General features: G+C 42.6%; 1 protein-coding gene across 1 annotated transcript; it reads left to right on the top strand.

The window, feature by feature from the left end:
• Positions 1-536: 536 nt before the first annotated feature.
• Positions 537-7,189, top strand: PCSK1N (proprotein convertase subtilisin/kexin type 1 inhibitor). The gene is made up of 3 exons (XM_075324552.1): positions 537-685; positions 4,374-4,960; positions 5,688-7,189. Exons 1-3 carry the CDS (start codon positions 620-622, stop codon positions 5,983-5,985), a joined length of 951 nt encoding a protein of 316 aa, XP_075180667.1. The 5' UTR covers positions 537-619; the 3' UTR covers positions 5,986-7,189.
• The last annotated feature ends 5,607 nt before the right edge of the window (positions 7,190-12,796 follow it).

Consider the following 12,796-nt stretch of genomic DNA (forward strand, 5'->3'; position numbering starts at 1 on the left):
CTGTATATTAGGAGGTGACAGGTGTGATCTCTGTATATTAGGAGGAGGTGACAGGTGTGATCTCTGTATATTAGGAGGTGACAGGTGTGATCTCTGTATATTAGGAGGAGGTGACAGGTGGGATCTCTGTATATTAGCAGGTGACAGGTATGATCTCTGTATATTAGGAGGTGACAGGTGTGATCTCTGTATATTAGGAGGTGACAGGTGTGATCTCTGTATATTAGGAGGAGGTGACAGGTGTGATCTCTGTATATTAGGAGGTGACAGGTGTGATCTCTGTATATTAGGAGGTGACAGGTGTGATCTCTGTATATTAGGAGGTGACAGGTATGATCTCTGTATTTTAGGAGGTGAGAGCTGTTATATGGAGGTGATATGTTCTCATGCCTGTATATGAGGGGTAGGTGTCAGCCGTGTGTCTGGCTGCCTGTGTATGAGGGTCAGGTGGTCCGGTGGGGGGCGCACACCTTCCCGCAGGCTGGTACCCCCTCCTTTCTGCTGTGACAATGCAGCATGGGGGTGGTGCTCTCCCTCCCCCCATATTCTCCGTCAGATCCCGGTCCCTCCATCCAGCAGTAACAGCATTCTCGTATCAGGGCAGCGTCTTTCTGTCAGGATGGGCCCCTGTATCCTGTTGGTGGCTGTCACTGTCTGTCTGTCTGTCCCGGGCGCTCTCAGTAAGGTCAGTGTCTCCTGTCTGTCCCTCTCATCCTTCATCTCTTCTCCTCCGTCTCTCATCCTCCTTCTCCGCTCCCATCCTCCTCTATCCATCCTTGTGATCGCTCCCATCCTCCTCTATCCATCCTTGTGATCGCTCCCATCCTCCTCTATCCATCCTTGTGATCGCTCCCATCCTCCTCTATCCATCCTTGTGATCGCTCCCATCCTCCTCTATCCATCCTTGTGATCGCTCCCATCCTCCTCTATCCATCCTTGTGATCGCTCCCATCCTCCTCTATCCTTCTTTGTGATCGCTCCCATCCTCCTCTATCCTTCTTTGTGATCGCTCCCCGGGGTCTCTTTGCGTCACCGATTCTTCTTTATCTTCTCCTGGTTCTTTGATTTCCTCTGAGATCCTGAAGACGAGGAGTTAAGTTACCCGTAGACCTCAGCTGACGGTCATTGATGGTCTGTGGTCCCCAATGAACAGGACTATTTTGGGCAATTCTTGGTTGCTCATAAGACCCGCTAGCTCAGGATCCCCCCACCCGAGCTCATTCCATGATCTGGGAAGATCGGGAGATCTGGTGGTGGGAAGATCTCCATGGCACGGCTATGGGCGGGCGGTTTACTCCTTGTATCCAGGAGACGTGGAGTCGCTGTCCCCATCCTCTTCTGATTATGGTCACCGTCATGATGAGACGTCTTCATGATCCCCTGTTCTATCATCTAATAAGCCCCTTCATTGATTATGAGACCCCCGCCATATGACTCAGCCCTACCCTGCAGCCTGGTGATTGTATCTAGATGATAATGTCCTCGCAGCCCATACAGCTCGGTTACCTCATTATCAGTAATGACATTATCTCCCGGGGCGGCTGGGATATTAGTCAGATACAGATACGCCAAGGATTAGTGGGTGATTTGTGCTAATGAGAGGAAGCCGCCAATATCAGAACTGGGGATCGTCCGAGCACCTGAAAATATAGCGCCGTACTATATCACATATACATAGTACCGTATGGTACCATATTACATATATAGTACCATATACTACCATACTACATACATATACCGTATAGTATCATACCATATTACATATATATAATACCGTATAGTACCATACTACATACATATAATACTGTATAGTATCATACCATATGGTACCATATTACGTATATATAATACCGTATAGTACCATACTACATACATATAATACCGTATAGTATCATAGCATATTACATATATAATACCGTATAGTACCATACTACATACATATAATACCGTATAGTATCATAGCATATTACATATATAATACCTTATAGTACCATACTACATACATATAATACCGTATAGTATCATACCATATGGTACCATATTACATATATATAATACCTTATAATACCATACTACATACATATAATACCGTATAGTATCATACCATATGGTACCATATTACATATATATAATACCGTATAGTACCATACTACATACATATAATACCGTATAGTATCATAACATATGGTATCATATTGCATATATATAATGCCGTATAGTACCATACTACATACATATAATACCGTATAGTATCATAACATATGGTACCATATTGCATATATATAATGCCGTATAGTACCATACTACATACATATAATATCGCATAGTATCATACCATATCGTACCATATCACATATGTATAATACTGTATAGTACCATACTACATACATATAGTACCGTATAGTATCATACTATATGGTTTTATATATATATATATATATATATATATATATATATATATATATATATATATGCAATAGCACATTAAATATATATATATAGTACCGTATAGTACTATATGACATTTTTATAGTACCATATAGTGTCATATTACATATATAATATCACATTATACTATAAGTCTATGACATATACATAGCACCGCAAAACATCATATTACACACACACACACATATACTGTATATACATATATATTTATAGTATCATATTGTACCGTATTACATATATAGTACCGTATAATATTTTATTACATATAGTGCTGTATTACATATATAGTATAAAAGTGCTATATAGTGCATAAATAATGTCACCATACAGGTCTTAGATATTAGCGCCATATCGAGTCTGTATAATAATGCTATATGTTGCATAAATAATAGTGTCATATAACAGGGCTACATAGTAAATAAATAATACTACCACATGGTGCTTAACATTGTCCATATAGGAATTTTATACCACAGTCTAGTGCTTGAATAATAACTATACAGAATTCATATAAAAGAACTATATAGTGCATAAATAATATCACCATACAGTGTTTTGTGTCATATGATGTCCACACAGATGTCACAAAAACCATATATTTCCCAAATAATACCACTGTGCAATGTTTGTATGATAATAGAAACATTTAGTATACATATTAAATTGCTATACAGTGCATACATAATACCACCATACAGTGCTTACATAATGGTGGCATATAATACGGTAACTATAACAGTGCTATATATTGCATAAATAATACTATCATACAGAGCTTATATAGCAGTGCAATGTCATGCCTATATAACAGTACTACATAGTGAAAAAATAATACTGCCATACAGTACCCACATAACAGTGCCATATAGTGTCCATATAACAAACCTATGTACTGCATAAATAATACCACCACACAGTACTTACATAATAGTGCTATAAAATGTCTATACAACATTGTTGCATAGTGTAAAAATAATACTGATATACAGTACTTACATAACAATGCCATATAGTGTCCATATAACAGTGTTACATAGTGCATATATAATACTACCTTACAGTGCTTACATAATACCATATAGGGTCCATATAACAGTGTTACATAGTGCATAAATAATACTGCTATACATTACCTTCATAATAGTGCTATAAAGTGTTCTTATAACAATGCTACATAGTGCTTAAATAATACTGCCATACAGTACTTACATAGCAATGCCATATAGTGTCCATATAACAGTGTTACATAGTGCATATATAATTCTACCTTACAGTGCTTACACAATAGTGCTTTAAAGTGTGCAGAAATAGTGTTACATAGTGTATATATAATACAACCATACAGTGCTTACATAATAGTCCCATATAGTGTCCATATAACAGTGTTACATAGTGCATATATAATACAACCATACACTGCTTACATAATAGTCCCATATAGTGTCCATATAACAGTGTTACATAGTGCATATATAATATTACCATACAGTGATTACATAATAGTGCCAAATAGTGTCCATATAACAGTGTTACATAGTGCATGTATAATATCACCATACAGTGCTTACATAATAGTCCCATATAGTGTCCATATAACAGTGTTACATAGTGCATATATAATACTACCATACAGTGATTACATAATAGTGCCAAATAGTGTCCATATAACAGTGTTACATAGTGCATGTATAATATCACCATACAGTGCTTACATAATAGTGCCATTTAGTGTTCATGTAACAGTGTTGCTCTTCAAGGCAGTAACATGAGGCCGGTTTTTCGTCAATGCCCTGTAATTGTTATAATGTCCCTCAGGACTGAGCGCTAACCTAATTTCTATTGATTGTAACATAGCATGGCGGAGCACGGCAGAGCGGAGTAACTCACAGCACTTTCCTTTGTTGTCCTTTTGCTTCCACATCCAGCCTCTGGGTGTACTGAGCCATGATGACCTTGGAGTTGCTCGAAGGGTCAGAAGAAGCCTTCCTTATGAGGCCGACATGATGTCCTACGTGCCCTCAGAACCGGTCCGTAATGAGCCCCTATATCCTGACCTGAGCCAAGCCATGCTTGCCAGATTGTCAGCCTACCCTCAAGAAGAACTTCTTGCCAGAGCCTTGGAGAGGATGGGTAGCCATAGAAGAATTGAACCCACCCATGATAGCCCGTCCCTCCAGCAGCTGGTAGAAGAAGGGCAGAGGAGAGATAAGGAGGCCATGTATCTGGCCAACGTTCTGCACTTGTGGAACCAGATCAACCAGGGTAAGGCCTACGTTGACCAACTTCAGGGTTTTCCAGGTCCTGTCCCATCAGACATATCGGACTATCAGAGACCGTACCCAGACTACGACGACACTGCGGTTGTGACCAGCCGGACGAGACCACAGATCTCACGAAACCAGATGGCACAGAGTCATTACAGGCAGAATCGGGCCTATGAAGGTCCAGCTTTACACCTTCAACCAGAAGAGACCAACGAGGATGCATATCCCATGGATGAGGAGATGTTAAGGTAGGAGTCAGTATACCAAGTAGAGAATACTGTCCAACCGGTGGCCGGGGGTTCAGTATACCAAGTTCCAGTAATTTACCGTCCGACTAATCACCGGGGGTTCAGTATACCAAGTACCCAATACTGTCCGACCGGTGACTGGGGGTTCAGTATACCAAGTAGCCAATACTGTCCGACTGGTTGCCGGGGGTTCAGTATACCAAGTAGCCGATACTGTCCAACCGGTGGCTGGGGGTTCAGTATACCAAGTAGCCGATACTGTCCAACCGGTGGCTGGGGGTTCAGTATACCAAGTAGCCAATACTGTCCGACTGGTCGCCGGGGGTTCAGTATACCAAGTAGCCGATACTGTCCAACCGGTGGCTGGGGGTTCAGTATACCAAGTAGCCGATACTGTCCAACCGGTGGCTGGGGGTTCAGTATACCAAGTAGCCAATACTGTCCGACTGGTCGCCGGGGGTTCAGTATACCAAGTAGCCGATACTGTCCAACCGGTGGCTGGGGGTTCAGTATAGCAAGTAGCCAATACTGTCCGACTGGTGGCCAGGGGTAGAGCGGGAGAGCCCTGTATATCAGACTGAAATTAATGATGTCTCCAAGTTTGGTTCAAGATCAGTCATCACTGGGTAAACCAGTCGTGGTACAACAGAGCTTCATAGAATAAGGAGCTAAATTTCACAGCAGCACAGAGTATTTATGCACTATTTTTTTTCCAATGCTTCCACAGGTACCTTGTGACTCGTGTCCTATCTGCAATGAACGAGGCTGAAATGTCTCAGCGCCTGCCCCCAAGTGTCCCCCGTCGCATGCGGCGCTCGTTGGATGACGACCATGATGATGAAGACACCCCGGCCAATCTGCTGCGTGTCAAACGTCTGGACTCCGACAACGCGGTTCCCGACTACTCCTCCAATGGGCTACTCCACAGGAAGCGGATGGAGAGCAACCTCGATATTCAGAGCCGACCCCAACATTTTACTGATCAAAGGGTCACGGAGCAACTGCTGAAGTATTTCCCCGAATAACCGTCCACATAACCGCCCCATCCTGCTCATGCCACACATAGGTTCCTCATGTGACACCACATACATATCTGTCCATCCACCCATGGGTCGGACGCTGTGACTTCTCCCATGTTTGGTCTCCCTCTCAGTCATTGGGCCATCATGGAGGTCACACCTTGTCCACTGGCCCGTGCCTTGTAGAATGTACGACCCTTGGCCAATAAAGACAGCAAAAATACTCATGTGGTCCCTCCATCCACCATCCACCACAATGGCATCTATGATCTAGTGCCATCTTGGATTTCTATTAACCCCCTTCCCCCCGGTATGAAGACCCCACAGTGTTCATATTGAACGTTAGATTATTTCCATTTGGTCCAAACCCACCAACCGGATGGATAGACCCCATGGGCTGTCTTAAAGGGTAACTCCACTTTTGATGATAAGACCATGGAATAGGACAAAATTGGGAAAAAATTAAAGGGGTTGTCCAGTGACTTTAATGGAGATCCGGAAGCTTGTTGCTGTGGGGAGCCATAACTGTTGCCTCTCCGACCATTAAGGATCCACAACCTCCCAGAAAGGGTCAATTCCCAAACGTTTAGTGAAAGTACCTCGAAGGTGGAGATACCCTTTAAATTGGCGGGCATTACATCTACTCAGACCCAGAAAAGAAGAATGTAAGAAACCATTGAAATCTTGGCACTTTAATGTATTAATTTACACATCTCAAATCCTGATACAGTCTCCTAAAAAGCTGCTACAGGGGGTTTTCAGTGCCCCCCACACACATATACGCCCTTCTAATACCAGCATAATATGGGCCTAATGGATCAAAACCATCTCCAGGGCAAAATACTCTCAGTGTCCATAGCAACCAATCGGAACTCAGCTTTCATTTTGTTAACTGCCTGGTAGAAATGAAACGTGGACTCTGATTGGTTGCTATGGACAACATGGACCCTTAGATACATGAGGCCTGTTGTCTCCAGAATGTTGACATATCCCCAGCACTGGTCCCAGTCCTACAAGACCCATCTCGATATATATCTGCCCCCGCCGTGTCCCCCCTCCATCGTCGCCCCGCTCCGTTTCCCGGTTTTTAATGTGTGTTATTTTTCTATCCTCGCTTATCGCATAGATGTGCACTGAGCAGTAAAGAGACGTCACTTATTGTATATTGCTCTGCAGGTGAATAAAATGGTGTATCCATGCCCGGCTCTTACTCCTGTGTGACGTGGTATTACATGTGTATATCATATATCAGGGCGCCCCCGACCAAGACGTGTGCGTCACCGGTACTGCAGGCTGGCGACAGCTTTCTGCTCACAGTGCCAGTGGGCCGCTCGTCACTTTTATCATTTACATTTTGGGGTCCGTACAACTTTCTCATTTTTTTTATACCATTTTTTGTTGCTATATCAATATTTTTTTTTCTTTTCATATTGGCATATATTGTACTGGATGAATATTCTAATATTTCATCAGCTTGGACACCTACGCCCACACACAAAATGTTATTATTTTTATTTCCTAGATAAGAGTTGTAAGAAATTGCAAACATGGCCGACACTGAGACCCTCAGTAGCCCCTTTGCTGTCTGTGGGGGGGTTAATATAACATGAGGGTATCATCATCATACTCTGTGTGGGAGGCTGTGGGGGCCATCTTACTGTGTGGGGGCTGTGGGAGCATCATACTGTGTTTGGGGGCATCATACTGTGTGGGAGGGGCTGTAAAGGAAATCATAATGTGAGGGTCTGTAGGGAAATAAAAATGTGTGAGGGGCTGTGGGGGCATCATACTATGTGTGTGAGGGGATGTGGGGGCATTATACTATGTGTGGGGGTATCATACTGTGTGTGAGAGGCCTGTGGGGGAATTATGTGTGAGGGGCTGTGGGGGCATCATACTATGTGTGGTGGCATGATACTTTGTGGGAGGGTCTATGGGGGAATCATAATGTGTGTGAGGGGCTGTAGAGGAATCATAATGTGAGGGGAATCATACTGTGTTGTAGGAGCGGTGGGGGAATCATAATGTGTGTGAGGCTATAAGGGCATCATACTATGTGGGAGCATCATACTGTGTGGGAGGGGCTGTGGGGAATCATAATGTGTGTGAGGGGCTGTGGGGGCATCGTATTATGTCTGGGGCCATCATACTGTGTGGGAGGGGCTGTGGGGCAATCATAATGTATGTGTGAGGCTGTAGAGGCATCATACTATGTGGGGGCATCATACTGTGTGGAAGGGGCTGTGGGGAATCATAATGAGTGTGAGGGGCTGTGGGGGCATCGTATTATGTCTGGGGCCATCATACTGTGTGGGAGGGGCTGTGGGGCAATCATAATGTATGTGTGAGGCTGTAGAGGCATCATACTATGTGGGGGCATCATACTGTGTGGAAGGGGCTGTGGGGAATCATAATGAGTGTGAGGGGCTGTGGGGGCATTGTACTATGTCTGGGGGCATCATACTGTGTGAGGGGTAGTCGGGGAATCATAATATGTGTGAAGGGCTGTGGGGAAATCAAATCATAATCTGTAAGGAGCTATGGGGGCATAATACTATGTGTGGAGGCATCATACTGTGTGAGGGGCTGCAGGGGAATCATAATGCGTGAGTGTCTGTGGGGGCATCATACTGTGCATTAGTGTCTGTGGGGGTATCATACTATGTCTGTGGGCATCATACTGTGTGAGGGGCTGTGGGGGCATCATCATACTGTGTGTGAGGGGCTGTGGAGGAATGATAGTATGATGCTCCCACAGGCACACACACATTATGTGTAGAGGCACCATACTATGTGTGAGGTGCTGTGGGGGCATCATAATGTATGTGAGGGGATGGGGAATCATACCATGTGTGAGTGTATGAGGCGGCATCATACTATGTGTGGGGGCACCTTACTGTGTGTGAGTGGCTTTGGGGGCATTGTGTGTGGGGTCGGCCGTAAGGACCAGGGGTGTGCATAGTTCAGCTTCATGGGGGCCCAAAGGGAAGGGGGACCCAACTATTAAAAGCTTTGATTGTCTCCTCTGAAAGGACACTGAGTTTGCCCTTCAGGAGGCAGCGTTACTCGCGGAGGACGCTCAGGTCACGGTCCTCTATTCTAGTAATGGCTGTTGTCCTGTGATGTGTGAGGAAGGCCCCGGCTGCAGCGAGTGCACTGTTAGGCCACGTTCACACGCTCAGTATTTGGACAGTATTTTACCTCAGTATTTGTAAGGCTAACCCAGGAGTGGGTGATAAATACAGCAATGGTGACGCGTTTCTATTCTACTTTTCCTCTGATTGTTCACCTCCTTGTTTTGGCTACAAATACTGAGGTAAAAAATGACCAAATACTGACCGTGTGAATGTGGCCATAGTGTGTATATACTATATACAATGTAGACGCTGTGAGTGAGCGCATATTCTGCTATTGCAGGAAGGTTTGATTAACTGCAGCTCTGTATTGTAGTTTTCTGTACAGTTTTATAGACTGTGCCCTGTATGGCGGTATTAGGTTCTGTTCTTTTCCTGTCTTTCCTTTGTTTAGTGCATTCTCCAGAAAATAGATGTGAGGACTGGTGCTTCCAACATATACCGTGATGTAAACAGGGCCTTATACGTGTACAGTATATAGGAGTAATGTGTGTGAGTACACTATATAACAGTATTATGTGTGTATAGGAGTAATGTATGTGAGTACACTATATAACAGTATTATGTGTGTATAGGAGTAATGTATGCGAGTACACTATATAACAGTATTATGTGTGTATAGGAGTAATGTATGCGAGTACACTATATAACAGTATTATGTGTGTATAGGAGTAATGTGTGTGAGTACACTATATAACAGTATTATGTGTGTATAGGAGTAATGTATGTGAGTACACTATATAACAGTATTATGTGTGTATAGGAGTAATGTATGCGAGTACACTATATAACAGAATTATGTGTGTATAGGAGTAATGTGTGTGAGTACACTATATAACAGTATTATGTGTGTATAGGAGTAATGTATGCGAGTACACTATATAACAGTATTATGTGTGTATAGGAGTAATGTATGCGAGTACACTATATAACAGTATTATGTGTGTATAGGAGTAATGTATGCGAGTACACTATATAACAGTATTATGTGTGTATAGGAGTAATGTGTGTGAGTACACTATATAACAGTATTATGTGTGTATAGGAGTAATGTATGTGAGTACACTATATAACAGTATTATGTGTGTATAGGAGTAATGTATGCGAGTACACTATATAACAGTATTATGTGTGTATAGGAGTAATGTATGCGAGTACACTATATAACAGTATTATGTGTGTATAGGAGTAATGTATGCGAGTACACTATATAACAGTATGATGTGTGTATAGGAGTAATGTATGCGAGTACACTATATAACAGTATTATGTGTGTATAGGAGTAATGTATGCGAGTACACTATATAACAGTATTATGTGTGTATAGGAGTAATGTATGTGAGTACACTATATAACAGTATTATGTGTGTATAGGAGTAATGTGTGTGAGTACACTATATAACAGTATTATGTGTGTATAGGAGTAATGTGTGTGAGTACACTATATAACAGTATTATGTGTGTATAGGAGTAATGTATGCGAGTACACTATATAACAGTATTATGTGTGTATAGGAGTAATGTATGCGAGTACACTATATAACAGTATTATGTGTGTATAGGAGTAATGTATGTGAGTACACTATATAACAGTATTATGTGTGTATAGGAGTAATGTATGCGAGTACACTATATAACAGTATTATGTGTGTATAGGAGTAATGTATGCGAGTACACTATATAACAGTATTATGTGTGTATAGGAGTAATGTATGCGAGTACACTATATAACAGTATTATGTGAGTACAGGAGCTATGTATGTGAGTACACTATATAACAGTATTATGTGTGTACAGGAGCTATGTATGCGAGTACACTATATAACAGTATTATGTGAGTACAGGAGCTATGTATGTGAGTACACTACAGTGCCTACAAGTAGTATTCAACCCCCTGCAGATTTAGCAGGTTTACACATTCGGAATAACTTGGCATTGTGACATTTGGACTGTAGATCAGCCTGGAAGTGTGAAATGCAGCAAAAAAGAATGTTATTTCTTATTTTATTTTTTATTTAAATTGTGAAAAGTTTATTCAGAGGTCATTTATTATTCAACCCCTCAAACCACCAGAATTCTGTTTGGTTCCCCTAAAGTATTAAGAAGTATTTCAGGCACAAAGAACAATGAGCTTCACATGTTTGGATTAATTATCTCTTTTTCCAGCCTTTTCTGACTAATTAAGACCCTCCCCAAACTTGTGAACAGCACTCATACATGGTCAACATGGGAAAGACAAAGGAGCATTCCAAGGCCATCAGAGACAAGATCGTGGAGGGTCACAAGGCTGGCAAGGGGTACAAAACCCTTTCCAAGGAGTTGGGCCTACCTGTCTCCACTGTTGGGAGCATCATCCGGAAGTGGAAGGCTTATGGAACTACTGTTAGCCTTCCACGGCCTGGACAGCCTTTGAAAGTTTCCACCCGTGCCGAGGCCAGGCTTGTCCGAAGAGTCAAGGCTAACCCAAGGACAACAAGGAAGGAGCTCCGGGAAGATCTCATGGCAGTGGGGACATTGGTTTCAGTCAATACCATAAGTAACGTACTCCACCGCAATGGTCTCCGTTCCAGACGAGCCCGTAAGGTACCTTTACTTTCAAAGCGTCATGTCAAGGCTCGTCTACAGTTTGCTCATGATCACTTGGAGGACTCTGAGACAGACTGGTTCAAGGTTCTCTGGTCTGATGAGACCAAGATCGAGATCTTTGGTGCCAACCACACACGTGACATTTGGAGACTGGATGGCACTGCATACGACCCCAAGAATACCATCCCTACAGTCAAGCATGGTGGTGGCAGCATCATGCTGTGGGGCTGTTTCTCAGCCAAGGGGCCTGGCCATCTGGTCCGCATCCATGGGAAGATGGATAGCATGGCCTACCTGGAGATTTTGGCCAAGAACCTCCGCTCCTCCATCAAGGATCTTAAGATGGGTCGTCATTTCATCTTCCAACAAGACAACAACCCAAAGCACACAGCCAAGAAAACCAAGGCCTGGTTCAAGAGGGAAAAAATCAAGGTGTTGCAGTGGCCTAGTCAGTCTCCTGACCTTAACCCAATTGAAAACTTGTGGAAGGAGCTCAAGATTGAAGTCCACATGAGACACCCAAAGAACCTAGATAACTTGGAGAAGATCTGCGTGGAGGAGTGGGCCAAGATAACTCCAGAGACCTGTGCCGGCCTGATCAGGTCTTATAAAAGACGATTATTAGCTGTAATTGCAAACAAGGGTTAGTCCACAAAATATTAAACCTAGGGGTTGAATAATAATTGACCCACACTTTTATGTTGAAAATTTATTAAAATTTAACTGAGCAACATAACTTGTTGGTTTGTAAGATTTATGCATCTGTTAATAAATCCTGCTCTTGTTTGAAGTTTGCAGCCTCTAACTTATTTGCATCTTATCAAACCTGCTAAATCTGCAGGGGGTTGAAGACTACTTGTAGGCACTGTATATAACAGTATTATGTGTGTATAGGAGTAATGTATGTGAGTACATTATATATCAGTATTATGTGTGCACAGTGTATAAGAGTAATGTGTGTGAGTACACTATATACCGGTATTGTGTGTGTATTGTGGTATTATATGCATGTGCTTGATGTACATATTTAAGGGTACGGGGGTTTTTTTTCACTCCGATCTCAATGTTTTGAATGAAGCTGTCACATAGACAGCTGC

This window comes from Anomaloglossus baeobatrachus, chromosome 9, assembly GCF_048569485.1.
Source record: "Anomaloglossus baeobatrachus isolate aAnoBae1 chromosome 9, aAnoBae1.hap1, whole genome shotgun sequence".
In the NCBI taxonomy this organism is placed as follows: Eukaryota; Metazoa; Chordata; class Amphibia; order Anura; family Aromobatidae; genus Anomaloglossus; species Anomaloglossus baeobatrachus.